General features: G+C 47.7%; 1 protein-coding gene across 3 annotated transcripts in view; it reads left to right on the top strand.

The window, feature by feature from the left end:
• Window positions 1–14,556, top strand: part of uroc1 (urocanate hydratase 1) — a 108,828-nt gene that overhangs the window by 74,301 nt on the left and 19,971 nt on the right. For all 3 annotated transcript variants that reach the window (XM_072250577.1, XM_072250576.1, XM_072250575.1), the window contains 4 exons: window positions 2,244–2,423; window positions 2,962–3,059; window positions 6,035–6,107; window positions 12,819–12,940. In XM_072250577.1, the coding sequence (XP_072106678.1) occupies window positions 2,244–2,423; window positions 2,962–3,059; window positions 6,035–6,107; window positions 12,819–12,940 (473 nt within the window). The remainder of the gene's footprint in view (window positions 1–2,243; window positions 2,424–2,961; window positions 3,060–6,034; window positions 6,108–12,818; window positions 12,941–14,556) is intronic.

Below are 14,556 nucleotides of genomic sequence, written 5' to 3'. Positions count from 1 at the left end.
TTACCTTCGCCACCACCAACTCAACCTTCAAGTTAACCTTGAGGAAATCTTGCAGGGAGACTCAAGTCCCTTTGCATCTCAAATTTTTGAATTTTCTCCCTGTTTAGAAAATAGTCTACACCTTTATTCCTTCTACCATGACCTCACACTTCCCTACACTGCATTCCATCTGTCACTTCATTGCCCATTCTCTCAGTCTGTCTCAGTCCTACTGCAGACTACCTGCTTCCCCAGTACAACCTACCTTCATATTGTCCACATACTTGGCCACAAAGCTATCAATTCTGTTATTGAAATCACCGGTACTGGGACCAATTCTTTGTCCCCATTACTACATCTCCAACATCGTTACAGTGGTCCATTATCCACTCCCACCTCTCTTTTACACGCTATGTTTCTGAAAAACCTTTTGGTATCCTCTTTAATGTTATTGTCTAGCTTATCTTCAATAGTTCATCTTGTCTCTCCTTATGGCTTTTTAGTTGCCTTCTGCTGGTTTTTTAAAGCTTCTGAATGCTCTAACTTCTCTCTACTTGTTTTGCTCTATTATATGCCCCCTCTTTTGCTTTTTTGCTGTCTTTCACTTCTTTTGTCAGCCATGGTTGCCTCACCCTCCCTTTAGAATACTTCTTCATCTTCAGGATGTACAGTATCCATTCTGCCGTCACATTTGCTAGTATCCCCTTTCAATGAACTTTGGCCAGCTACTCTCTCATGCCTCTGTAATTCTCTTTACTGCACTGCTTCTCCCTCTGAAAGAGAGGAAAAGCTCAGGAGAGGGAAACCAGAGGTCTATGAGCCAGTAATCATTGGATGATCAGAGGTGGAGGGGGGTCAGTAACTTTATATTCCTGGGTACCATTCTCTCAGAGGACCCAACCTGGACCCATCATATAAATATAATTGCGAAGAAAGCATGACAGCGCCCCTACTTTCTCAGGAGTCTGCGGAGATTCAGCATGTCATCAAAAACGTTGGCAAACTTCTATAGATGTGTGGTGATAAGTGTGCCAACTGGCTGCGTTATGGCCTGCTATGGGAACACCAATGTTTTTGAGTGGAAAATCCTACAAAAGGTAGTGGATTCATCCCAGTACCTCAAGGCTAAAGCCCTCCCAACCATTGAGCACATCTACATGAAACGTTGCTGTAGAAAAGCAAAATCCATCATTAAAGCTCCTCACCACCCAGGGCCATGCTCTTTCCTCACTGCTGCCATCAGGTCATAGTCATAGTCATACTTTATTGGTCCCAGGGGGAAAGGTACAGGAGCCTCAGGACTCGCACCACCAGGTTCGAGAACAGTTACTACCCCTCAACCATCAGGCTCTTGGACAAAAGGGGATAACTACACTCTCTTGTTATTTAATGCTGGTTATTTATTGCCATTTATTTACATCTGCATTTGTACAGTTCGTTGTCTATTGATCCTGTTTACAGTTACCATTCTACAGATTTGCAGAAAAAGAATCTCAGGTGGTGACATGCACGTACTCTGACAATGAATTTTACTTTGAATTTCGAAGTTGCAGGTGAACTCTATCATATTATGATCACCTTTTTCCATTTTGCCCCCATGTTACTCCTCACCTCATCCCACTGACTACAATTTTGCCCTATCATCTGCCTATCCTTCTTCACAGTCTAACTGCACACTGCATCTACTTGTAAACCATTTTGCCCCATCCTCAGCCCGATCCCTCCGGTTCCCATCCCTCACCAAGAACCTGATTCTACACTCTCCACATTTACAGTGATCTGGAGACTTTTAGAATCCGAATCACGTTCCAATGTGACATGAAATGTGTTACCTTGCGGTAACAGTGGAATGCGAAGATGTAAAATTACTAAAATGAGAAAATAAATAAACGAGTGTGAGGAAAGGAATAGTGAGGTAGTATCCATGGGTTCACGGACTGTCAGGAGTCCGGAGGTGGAGGGTAGGAGGATGTTCCTAACGTGTTGAGAGTGGATCTTCAGTCTCCCGTATCTCCCCGTAACGGGAAGAGGCAACGTCCCAGGTGGTGAGGCTTCTCAATGGCGGAGGCCGCCTGCTTGAAGCATCACCTGTTGAAGATGTCCTCAGTGGAGGGTTGGTGGGTCGCTGAAGCTGAGGGTGCCCCTGGGAGACAGGCGAGTCTGAGGGTGCTCCTGGAGGTGCCCCTGGGAGACAGGCGAGGCTGAGGGTGCCCCCGGGAGACAGGTGGGGAGAGGTTTCAATAACAATCTTCTGTTACCTGTAGGGAGAGGCTGGTTCAGGAGTACGAGCTGACGGGAGAGTTACTGGTGGATCTGGGATCAGATCAGACGTCGTGCCACAACCCGTTCAGCGGGGGTTACTACCCCGTGCAGCTAACATTCCAGGCAGCCAACCAGCTGATGCACACCGACCCGAAGCGGTTCCAGACACTGGTGCAAGAGAGGTCAGTGCAAAATGACCAACAGAGGTCAGCGAGACTGTCCCCTCCTCCCCACCCCGGCAGAGAGTCATGGGCTGGGGGTCTTTACACCCCCAGCTGGGAGGGGATGTTCAGGGGAGACGATGAAACAAGTTCTGCTGGATACTCCCCTGCATCACGAAATTTTCCCACCCAATGTTGTGGGAGGGGACTCAGTGGGTGGGAAAATTTGGTGATGCAGGGGAGTATCTATTGGCCATGGGAGGGGACGGAGAGGGTGAGGGTGTGTGGGGGGAGGGAGAGTGAGGGTGTGTGTGTGGGGGGGGGAGGGTGAGGGTGTGTGGGGGGGAGGGAGGGTGAGGGTGTGTGGGGGGAGGGAGGGTGAGAGTGAGGGTGTGTGTGTATGTGGGGGGGGAGGGGGAGGGTGTGTGTGTGTGTGGGTGAGGTGAGGGTGTTTGGGGGGGAGGGATGGTGAGGGTGTTTGGGGGGAGGGAGGGTGAGGGTGTGTGGTGGGACGGACATGCATCGTTTATCTCTGAAGCCCCCTCCCTCCCTCCCACAGTCTGAGGCGACAGGTGACTGCCATCAGCCGGCTGTCAGAGAAGGGAATGTTCTTCTGGGATTATGGGAACGCGTTCCTGCTTGAAGCCAAGCGAGCAGGTGAGAACATCTTCACTCCGAGACACCTTGTACTACCTGGCACCCGTGGGTGGTACTGAGGGAGTGTCACACTGTGGGAGGGGTGGAAATGAGGGAGAGTTTCACTGGGAGGGGTGGTACTGAGGGAGAGTTTCACTGGGGGGGTGGTACTGAGGGAGAGTTTCACTGGGAGGGGTGGATATGAGGGAGAGTTTTACTAGGAGGGGTGGCATTGAGGGAGAGTTTCACTGGGAGGGGTGGTACTGAGGGAGAGTTTCACTGGGAGGGGTGGCATTGAGGGAGAGTTTCACTGGGGGGGTGGTACTGAGGGAGAGTTTCACTGGGAGGGGTGGATATGGGGGAGAGTTTCACTGGGAGGGGTGGTACTGAGGGAGAGTTTCACTGGGAGGGGTGGATATGAAGGAGAGTTTCACGGGGAGGGGTAGTACTGAGGGAGAGTTTCACTGGAGGGGTGGATATGAGTGAGTGTTTCACTGGGAGGGGTGGTACTGGGGGTGCTCTCATGTTGTCTTTACTGACCTGCGAAGTCGGTCCATCACAGGAACCACGCCCAACACCCACAACCACCCCTCAGTGTCCTCTGTGTGTTTCTCCATTTGGTCATTCTTCTTGTTGGATCTTCCCATGCACATTTGGAGTTCCACATTTACCTGCAGTACGAGACTGAACGTTCTTCTCAGCATCTCGCTGCCTCGGGTGTTGCCGAGGATGTGTGAGGGGCTATAGAAATGAACCTTCTGCCTTCCTCTCCAGTGGTCTGGGGTGAACAGACACAGAACGAGAGGGTGTCTGCTCCCAGTCCCTGTTGCCATTCCTTATTGCTGTCTGGCCTGGGCCGTCCCCTCTGCAGTCACCTCCCTGTCATGTGTCTGTCACTCAGTGTCTGAACCACGGTGTCCTGTTTGCAGCAGAGGTTCCACAGGGCCCCCTTACCAAACCCCTTCTCCTTGCTTCTCCCTGAATCTGTTCCGGTAAGGATGCCTGCAGCCCGGACAGGGAATTGTTGGTGAGGGTGGAGTGGATGCCTGCAGCCCGGACAGGGAATTGTTGGTGAGGGTGGAGTGGAATAGCGGACACCAGGAGGATCTTGATGGGATATTCAGCTGGGCAGCAAATTGGCAAATGGAATTTAATCTAGAATTATGAGAGGTGGTGCACGTGGGGAGGTGTAACAAGGGCAGGTGATAACATGTGGATAAGGATAATTTATAAACTGTGTGCAGTCAACCTAGGCAAGAAATAGCTTTTAAGAATGGTCTTTGAAGAGGATAGATTCCCTTTGCTCACTGGGATCATCATCATCATTATGTGCCATTTCATACGACATCATCATTATGTGCCACGTGAAATGATGTAGGCCATCACTGACTCATGACCATGATTGTTCTTGGCAGATATTTCCACAGAAGAGGTTTGCCATTGCTGCCTTCTTCTGGGCAGAGACCCCAGCCATTGTCAATACTCTTCAGAGATTGTCTGCCTCGTGTCAGTGGTTGCATAACCAGGACTTGTGATGTGCTCATACGACCATCCTCCACCTCCACCAATGGCTTCACGTGACTCTAATAGGGGGGCTAAGCAGGTTCTGCACCTTGCCCAAGGGTGACCTGTAGGCTAGCGAGGGGAAGGAGCACCTTACACCTCCTTCGGTAGAGACTTATCTCCAGCCTAGTTTCAACAGGAAACCAGAGCCATTTGGTATACAGAGGTGAGACAGCGGATGTAACAGAAGATGCAGGGAACACAGACAGACTAGGGACAATTACTTTACTAACTTCAAAGTATCGTTGGTTTTTAACTCGTAGTTTCTATTGACTTCTAACACCTGTATTGTGAATCTTGCAAGTAAGGAGTTCAAACATTCACAGATAACCAAGTGGTCATTATTTGTAACTGCTTTGTCAGTTCGGTACGGAGATGGCATTTCTCTGTTCAGGCATCAGAACAGTTTGGTGACGGGGCTGGGCTGTTCCCTGCGTGCACAGGTAAATAAAGTGTGCTTGAGGACTGAGTGAGTTTTCAGAGCCCAGTTACAGGAGCAACGTTACAGGAACTCAGCAGGTCAAGCAGCGTCTATGGAAAGGAATAAACAGTTAACGTTGAGTTTATTGTCAAATGCACAAGTTCGTATGTGCACAGGTGCAGTGAAAAACGTACTTAAAGTAGCATCATAGGCACGTTGGTCAGATTGGCAGTGTTCACAAGAACAACATCAATTAAGCATCAATCATACACAATTTTTACAAGAAAGGGAAAAAAAAAGTCCCTTTCAGTGTAACATGATCAAAGTGTCGCTGAACTGCAGTGATTATGGTTGCGTTGTTGGTACAACGACGGAATGGCTGAAGGGAAGGAGCTGTCCCTGAACCTGGTGGTGTGGGACTTCAGGCTCCTGTACCTCCTGTCCGATGGGAGCTGTGAGAAGATGGCGAGGCCTGGATGGCGGGAATCTTAGATAATGGATGTAGCCTTCTTGAGACAGCGTTTCCTGTAGATACAACCGACAGTGGGGGAGGGAGGTACCACGATGTATCGGGCTGACTACCTGACAGTGGGGAGGGATGTGCCCATGATGTATGGGGCTGACTCTGCCCTACGGTGGGGAGAGATGTACCACGATGTATTGGGCTGACTAGCTGACAGTGGGGGAGGGAGGTACCACAATATATTGGGCTGACTCACTGCCCGACGGTGGGGAGAGAGGTACCACGATGTATTGGGCTGACTAGCTGACAGTGGGGAGGGATGTGCCCATGATGTATCGGGCTGACTCACTGCCCGACGGTGGGGGTGAGATGTACCACGATGTATGGGGCTGACTCACTATTCTCTGTAGTTCTGGGTCACTGGAGAATTGATAGTCCTGGTTAACCTGATGGTTTGGTACCTGACCTGCGGTCCGGCTCTGGGAACCCCTTTCTCTCGCCTCCTGCTGGCCGTGTGTCTGAGCACATTCTCTGTTCAATGCTTCGCAGGTGCGGATGTGGAGAAGGCGGAAGGCGAGAAGACGGAGTTCAAGTTCCCTTCCTACGTGCAGCACATCATGGGGTGAGTGCGTAGTGTGCCGGTGGAACCAGACACTCCACACCCCCTTAAACCTCCAGCCTCAGTGCTAAGTGTATTTGGAGTCATAGAGCCCTTCGACCCGTCTAGTCCATGCTGAACTGTGACTCTGCCTTGTCCCATCGGACCAGAGCCTCCATACCCCTCCCATCCATGTCCCTGTCCAAATTTGTCTTCAATGCTGAAATCAAACCCGCATTCACCGTTTCCACTGGCAACTGGGTCCGCTCTCTCACCACCTTCTGAGTGAAGAACAACTCCTCAGGTTCCTCTTAAATATTTCACCTTTCACCCTTCCAGATTCCAGATTGTTTACCGTCATTTCCAGTACAGGCGGGTGAAGGAGAATGAAGTCATTGTTACTCTGGATTCAATACAGCTCAAAAACACACTTAGATAAAGAACACAATAACGATAAAAACACAATAAATATCAATATGTAAGATAGCCTAGACTTGTACCGTGTGTAGATTGATTACCTAATCCAGGGGTCCCCAACCTTATTTGCACTGCGGACTGGTTTAGTATTGACAACATTCTTGCGGACCAGCCGACCGGGGGAGGGTGTTCAAATCGGGTTAAACTCACCTCAACTTGTCCTTTACAGTTAGGGTTGCCAACTTTCTCACTCCCAAATAAGGGACAAAAGTAACAGTCAAATCCCGGGACACTTTACCCCAGGAGAGACTACCATGACCGTGAAGCCTTGCGCGGGCACCTGTGTGCGCGTGCGCGTATTGTCGATTTTTTTCCCCCACAAATTGGTGTTGCCTTCATCTTCCCGACTATACTGTACATACATTATTTCTACTTTATATAGGTTGTGTATTTATCATATTCTTGCTTTTACTATATGTTAGTATCATTTATTTTCGGTTTTATGTGTTATTTGGTATGATTTGGTAGGTTATTTTTTTTGGGTCTGGGAATCCTCAAAAGTTTTCCCATATAAATTAATGGTAATTGCTTCTTCGCTTCACGCCATTTTGGCACGAAAGGTTTCATAGGAACGCTCTACCTTAGCGGGGGAAATACGGGACAAACTAATTTAGCCCAATATATGGGATGTCCTGGCAAATACGGGACAGTTGGTGACCCTATGTTCAAGTTCAACAGTGCGTGACAGGGAATGAGGAAAGGTGCAGCAGACTCATACCATTTCTTCGCGGCCCGGTAGCGCATGCTTTGCGGCCTGGTACTGGTCCGCAGCCCGGTGGTTGGGGACTGCTGACCTAATCTTTGGTTCTAGTCTCACCCAACCACAGTGGAAAAAGCCTGCTCGCATTTATCCTATCTATACTTCTCATAATTTTGTATGTCTCTATCAAATCTGCTACTGCTCTACATACCATCCTTACAGATCTGGAGAAGAACAATTCTGTTCTTGGACCACAGTTCAGCATTCAACACCATAATTCCATCCAGGCTCGACAGGAAGCTCAGAGACCTCAGCCTTCACCCCTGCCTTGTGCCCCTGGATCCTGGACTTCCTGTCAGATCACTGGCAGGTGGTAAGAGTGGGCTCCCTCACCTCTGCCCCTCTGACCTTCAACACAGGAGCCCCTCAGGGCTGTGTACTAAGTCCTCTCCTTTACCCCTTGTATCCATTACTGTGTCACCACCCACAGCTCCAATCTGCTCATTAAATTTGCCCATGGTACTACATTGATTGGCCTTATCTCAAACAATAATGAGGTGGCCTACAGGGAAGAAGTCATCTTTCTGACACAGTGGTGTCAAGAAAACAAAGGAGCTGGTTGTGGATTGCAGGAATGGAGACAGGCTAACCCCTATTGACATCAATGGATCTGGGGTTGAGAGGGTGAACAGCCTTGAATTCCTCGGCATCCACATCACCAAGAACCTCACGTGGTCTGTACATACCTGCTGTGTAGTGAAAAAGGCACAACAGCACCTCTCTCACCTCAGATGGTTGAAGAGGTTTGGTATGGGCCCCCAAATCCTAAGAACTTTCTACAGGGGCACAACTGAGAGCATCCTGACTGGCTGCATCACTGCCTGGTATGGGAGCTGTACTTCCCTCGATCGCAGGGTTCTGCAGAGAGTGGTGCGGACAGCCCAGCGCATCTGTAGCTGTGAACTTCCCAGTATCCATCATGGACTGGAACAGCACAGAAACAGGCCATTTGGCCCAGCTCATCCAAGCCGACCATCATCTGTACTATCCCACTTAGCAGCCCATGGCCCCTAGCCTCCTGTGACTCAGTGATTCCAAATCAGGTTTATTACCAAATGATTCTTTAATTTATTTCAAATAATCCAAAAGGTTTTTAAATGTTGTGAGAGCTTTTGAGTCCACCACCCCCTCAGGCAGTGTGTCGCAGATTACAACACCCAGCCCCGGGAGGAGAAAGTTATCTCTCCGATCCCCTCTGAGTCTCCTCTCCTCAGGACCACATGGAAAAGACTCTGGCACAGACGATACACACAGTTAGGGTGCTGAAGACTGGTAATTCTATGAATTGCACTGAACTGCTGTCACAAAAAAAAACAAATTTCATGACATATCTGAGTGATGGTAAACCTGATTCTGATATGGGTCTCTGTTGTGGACTGAGAGTGGGGAGGGGGCAGGGAGAGGGGAATCGTGGTTGGGAAAAGGGGAAGGGAGAGGGCAGGGAGAGAGTGGGAAGATCCATAAACCAATAGTTTGGAATCAAATGACCGTGCCCGGTATCTCGGGGCTGAGTGTATCTGCATCCACACCACCGCGGCCCCCCATCCCGGCAATCCCTCTCTGCCACCTGTCCCACACCCCTCCTGCGGTGCCCCACGCTCACCATTCCCAACATCCCTTGCTCCCACCAGATTTGCAAATGCTCTCCACTCCACAAATTCAGCACTGAGCAAAGGTCTTAGTTACAGAATATGTAGGTTCGTGTCGAAGACCCTTGCACGGCTCTGTACACTGGGAAATTTATTGTTTTGCAGCAGCAGTACAGGTGCTAAGATCTAAAATTACAATAAATTACCAAATAAATAGCTCGGAAAATGAATAGTGAGGTAGCGTTCGTGGACTGTTCAGAAATCTGATGGCGGAGGGGAAGAAACTGTTCCTGAATTGTTGAGTGTGGGTCTACAGTCTCCTGTACCTCCTCCCTGATGGAAGTAAAGAGAAGCGGGTATGCCCTTGATGGTCAGAGTCCTTCACAATGGATATCACCTCCTTGAGGCTTTGCCTTTTGAGGATGTCCTCAATGTTGGGATACTTTTGCCTATGATGGAGCATTAATGTGTTGGGTCCAGATAGATCTTCAGAGACGTTGATGCCTACAAATTTGAAGCTGCTCATCCTTTCCGTTGCTGATCCCTGAAAGAGGACTGGTGTGTGTTCCCTCGATTTCCTCTTAAAGTCCAAATTCAAGTCCTTGGTCTTAAAGACGTTGAGTGTGAGATTGTTGTTGAGGAGGTGCATCAGAAAGGTGTTGTCCATCACGAACGACCCTCGCCATCCAGGACACGGCCTCTCCTCATCGCGACCATCAGGGGAATGTCAGGTGAAGTTTATTGTCATTTAACTACATACGTGCAGACAGTGCCTATAAAAAGCATTCACCACCCTCCTCCCCCCCCCCCCCGGAAGTTTTCATATTTTATTGTTTTACAACATTGAATCACCATGGATTTAATTTGGCTTTCTTTGACACTGATTGACAGAAAAGTCTCTTTCGTGGCAAAGTGAAAACAAATTTTTACAAATTGGTCTAAATTCATTACAATTATGAAACACAAAATAATTGATTCCATAATTACTCACCTCTTCCCCCCCCCCCCCCCCCATCAAGTGAGCGTCCCCAAAACTGCTCAAGCTCTGTCAGATTGCATGGGGATCATGAGTGAACAGCCCTTTTCAAGTCCGGCCACAAATTCTCAATTGGATTGAGGTCTGGACTCTGACTTGGCCACTCCAGGACATAAACTTTGTTGTTTTTAAGCCATTCCTGTGTAGCTTTGGCTTTATGCTTGGGGTCATTGTCTTGCTGGAAATCAAGTCTTCTCCCAAGTCACAGTTCTCTTGCAGAGTGCATCAGGTTTTCCTCCAGGATTTCCCTGTATTTTGCTGCATTCATTTTACCCTCTACCTTCACAAGCCTTCCAGGGCCTGCTGCAGTGAAGTATCCCCACAGCATGATGCAGCCACCACCATGCTTCACGATAGGGATGGTGTGTTTTTGATGATGTGCAGTGTTTGACTTATGTGTTTAGTCTGATGGCCAAAAAGCTCAATTTTGGTTTTATCAGACCTTAGAACCTTTTCCCAGTTGTCTTCAGAGTCTCTCATGTGTCTTCTGGCAAACTCTAGCCGAGATTTCATGTCAGATTTTTTTCAACAGTGGCTTTCTCTTTGCCACTCTCCCATAAAGCTGTGACTGGTGAAGCACCCGGGCAACAGTCGTTGTATGCGCAGTCTCTCCCATCTCAGCCACTGAAGCTTGTAACTCCTCCAGAGTTGTCATAGGTCTCTTGGTGGCCTCCCTCACTAGTCCCCTTCTTGCACAGTCACTCAGCTTTTGAGGATGGCAGATTTAAAACTGTGCCATATCCTTTCCATTTCTTGATAATTGACTTAACTGTACTCCAAGGGATATTCGGTGACTTGGAAATGTTTTTATATCCATCTCCTGACTTGTGCTTTTCAATAACCATTTTGCAGACTTGCTCGGAGTGTTCTTTTGTCTCCATGGTGTAGTTTTTGCCAGGATACTGACTCACCAGCAGTTGGACCTTCCAATATGGGTGTATTTTAACTACAGTCAATTGACACACCTTGACGGCACACAAGTCTCCAAAAACAAATCTCCACTTAACTAATTATGTGACTTCTAAAACCAATTGGCTGCACCAGTGATGATTTGTTGTGTCATATTAAAAGGGACGGGGGGGTGAATATTTATGCAATCAATGGTTTTTGTGTTTTATATTTGTAATTAATTTTGATCACTTTGTAGAGATCTGTTTCACTTTGACATGAAAGAGTCTTTTTCTGTGATTGGTGTCAAAAAAAGCGAAATTAATTCCACTGTGATTCAACGCCATAAAACAATAAAACCAGAAAACTTCCAAATTGGGTGTGAATACTTTCAAAAGGCACTGTGTAAGTCATGTAACTATATAACGTTTAGAGAAACTAGATAACATTTCTTCAAACGGGTGTAAAGCTCATAACACATGATAATTTATGAAGGTTAGGATAAAATCTACAGATGAATCATACATTAATAACAAACTAAATTGTATTAATATTAAATAATGTAGGTACAGAACAGATTAACTAGTGACATTTTGAATACGATGTGGCCGAGACTTCAGAAGCCCGATGGCCTGTGGGAAGAAACTGTTGCTCATCCTGACTGTTCTTGACTTTATGTGTCAGAATCTCTCGCCTGATGGTAGAAAGTCAAAGCGGATGCTGGATGGATGGGATCCTTAATAATACTAAGTGTCCTGCGTATGCAGCGCTCCTGATAAATGTCCCTGTTTGGTAGGGAGACCCCTGTGATCCTCTCAGCTGTTCTCACAGTCCTTTGCAGGGACTTCTAGTCCAATGTTCGACTGCTCCCATACCAGGTGAAGATACAACCTGTCAGGACGCTCTCAATGGCACTCCAGTAAACTACAGTTAAGATGGGGTGGGGGAGGGCCTTGCTTGCTTCAATCTTCTGAGGAAGTGGAGGCCTGCTTGTTCAGGGAGATGATCTGTGATGTGAACTCCCAGGAACTTTGTACATTTGACTCTCTCTACAGAGGAGCCATGAATTCACAGTGGGGATGGTTTGTCTGCAGCTTCATGAAGTCCACAATGAGTAATTTTGTCTTCTCCACATTCAGGATTAGTTTGTTCTTCTCATAACAATCCACCGGCCGCACCACTTCCTCCCTATACTCCATCTCGTCATCGTTCTTCCTCCCTATACTCCATCTCATCATCGTTCTTCCTCCCTATACTCCATCTCGTCATCATTCTTCCTCCCTATACTCCGTCTCGTCATCGTTCTTCCTCCCTATACTCCATCTCGTCATCGTTCTTCCTCCCTATACTCCGTCTCGTCATCGTTCTTTCTCCCTATACTCCGTCTCGTCATCGTTCTTTCTCCCTATACTCCGTCTCGTCATCGTTCTTTCTCCCTATACTCCGTCTCGTCATCGTTCTTCCTCCCTATACTCCATCTCATCATCGTTCTGATAAGCCCAGCCACTGTTGTCATCCGCAAACCTGATGAGCCGGTTTGAGCTGGATCCTGCCACACAGTCACATGATAGCGGTGTGAAGAGTAGCGGGCTGAGCACGGCAGGTACTCAGGACACACACTCTACATTTCAGGAGCATGGTTTTCCCCTCCACCATCAGATTTCTGAATGGTCTGTGAACACTACCTCACTGCTTTGCTCTGTCTTTGCAGAACCTATTTATTTCTTTAATATTTCTTATTGGAACAGAGTATTTTTGTGTACCACAAAACAACACATTTCATGACATATGCCAGTGATAATAAACCTGATTCTGGTTTTGATATAAGGGTCAGCCAACATCATAGACTGAAGGAGCTGTACTGTGTTCTATGCTCTATATAGAGCGGCAAGGTTAGGTTTGAAGGGCTAAATGGCCTTCTCCAGTTCCTGTCTCCCTGTGTTCCCTGTGCCTTCATTAACCCGAGTTGCCTTTCCCCTCTGTAGAGAAATCTTCTCCATGGGCTTTGGACCCTTCCGTTGGGTTTGCACCTCAGCTGACCCCCGCGACCTGGCGGAGACAGACGCCATCGTGACGTCGATCCTGGAGGGGATGATGAGCGAGGAAGGTGAGTGGATCGAGGAGTGTGGGTACTCCAGTGGCCCGGACTGGTGTTTATCCTCTTTCTTTCATAAAATTCATAGAGATTAAAAAAACAGATTGAGGTTGAAGAACTATTTCATGTCCGTGATAATAACACAAAGCGACAATTTGATTAATCTGAATCTGATACTGAAATTTGTTGTTTTGTGGCAGTAGCACCGTGCAAAGACATAAAATTACTCCTATGTCTTTGGGATTTGCTGTGTATACCACAACACAGCTGGCATTCAAGAATATTCATTGGCTTTGAGAGTAAATTGTGGAGACTCTGCTTCCCGGCCAGTGGAGGGGAAAGGATGAGCTGTGTGCCAGACATTGGCAAGAGTATAGAGAAGGGAAGTGATGGCCATGGGACAAAATCTCTCAGATTCATCGGAATAGAGTAGGCCACTTGACCAGCATCAGGGAATAACTGAAGGGATGAGAATGGAAAATTTCTCCCTGGAGCTTTGGGCTCGTAGAACACAGAACAGTACAGTACAATCCAGGCCCTTGACACCATGATATTGTGCCAATTTAAATAAACCTCATCCTCAATGGTGGGGAAGCTCATGTCCATGATGGAACTGGCCATGATCGATCCATCCATCGCCTCCTACAAGCTCATAGCCCATAGCCCTTCAGTCCTCTTTCATCCATCTGCCAATCTAAGTCCCTAATGCATCTGCCTCTACCACCACCCCTGACGGTGGGTTCCAACCATCCACCACTGCCTGTGTGCTGGAAAAAACCTACCTCTGACATCGTCACTAAACTCTTCCCGACTCAACTGAAAAAGGATGTCCTCTGCTTAGCCATTGTCACCCCGGGAGAAACGTGTAGGCTGTCCGGTGCACCTCCCAAAACCTGGTACACCTCCATCAAGTCACTTATCACCTTCCTTCAGTCCAGAGAGAAATGCCTGAGCTCGTTCAGCCTATCATAAGACATGCTCTCTAATCCAGACAGCATCCTGGTAAATCTCCTTGGCAACTTCTCTTAAAGCTTCCACATCCTTCCTATAATGAAGTGGCCTGAACTGAACACAATATTCCAAGAGTGGTCTAAGCAGAGTTTTATAGAGCTACAACTTTACCACACGCTTCTGGAACTCAATTCCTCCAACTAACGAAGGCCGATGCACCGTATTAACAACCATATCAACTTGTGCAGCAACTTTGAGGATCTGTGGACATGGACCCAACGTGCCTCTGTTCCTCCATTCCTCCGTGCGATTTAGAATCCCGTATTCTACCTTGAAGTTGGACCTTCCAAAGTGCATTGCCTCACACTTTTTTCTGGATTGGGCTCCGCCTGCCACTCCTCAGCCCAGCTGAACATCCCGTCAGTCCCATTGTAACCTTCAACAACCTGTCACACTCTCCACACCTCCACCAACCTTAACGTGATCTGCAAAACTTACTAACACACCCTTCTACTTACACTGGTGGATGAAGCTTCCTGACTCCTCTGTCGGATCTTTGTTTATTTTCTGATCCTTGGGGCTCTTCCAGAAGTCAGGAATGACGAGCAGTCTTAATTCCAAGATCTTAGTTTATTTTTGAGTACAAGCAAACTTATAACATGATGAATATGAGTCAC

Source organism: Mobula birostris, unplaced genomic scaffold, assembly GCF_030028105.1.
Source record: "Mobula birostris isolate sMobBir1 unplaced genomic scaffold, sMobBir1.hap1 scaffold_420, whole genome shotgun sequence".
In the NCBI taxonomy this organism is placed as follows: domain Eukaryota; kingdom Metazoa; phylum Chordata; class Chondrichthyes; order Myliobatiformes; family Myliobatidae; genus Mobula; species Mobula birostris.
Note: the sequence above shows the minus strand (reverse complement) of the source record. Positions and strands in the feature narration are given on the sequence as shown.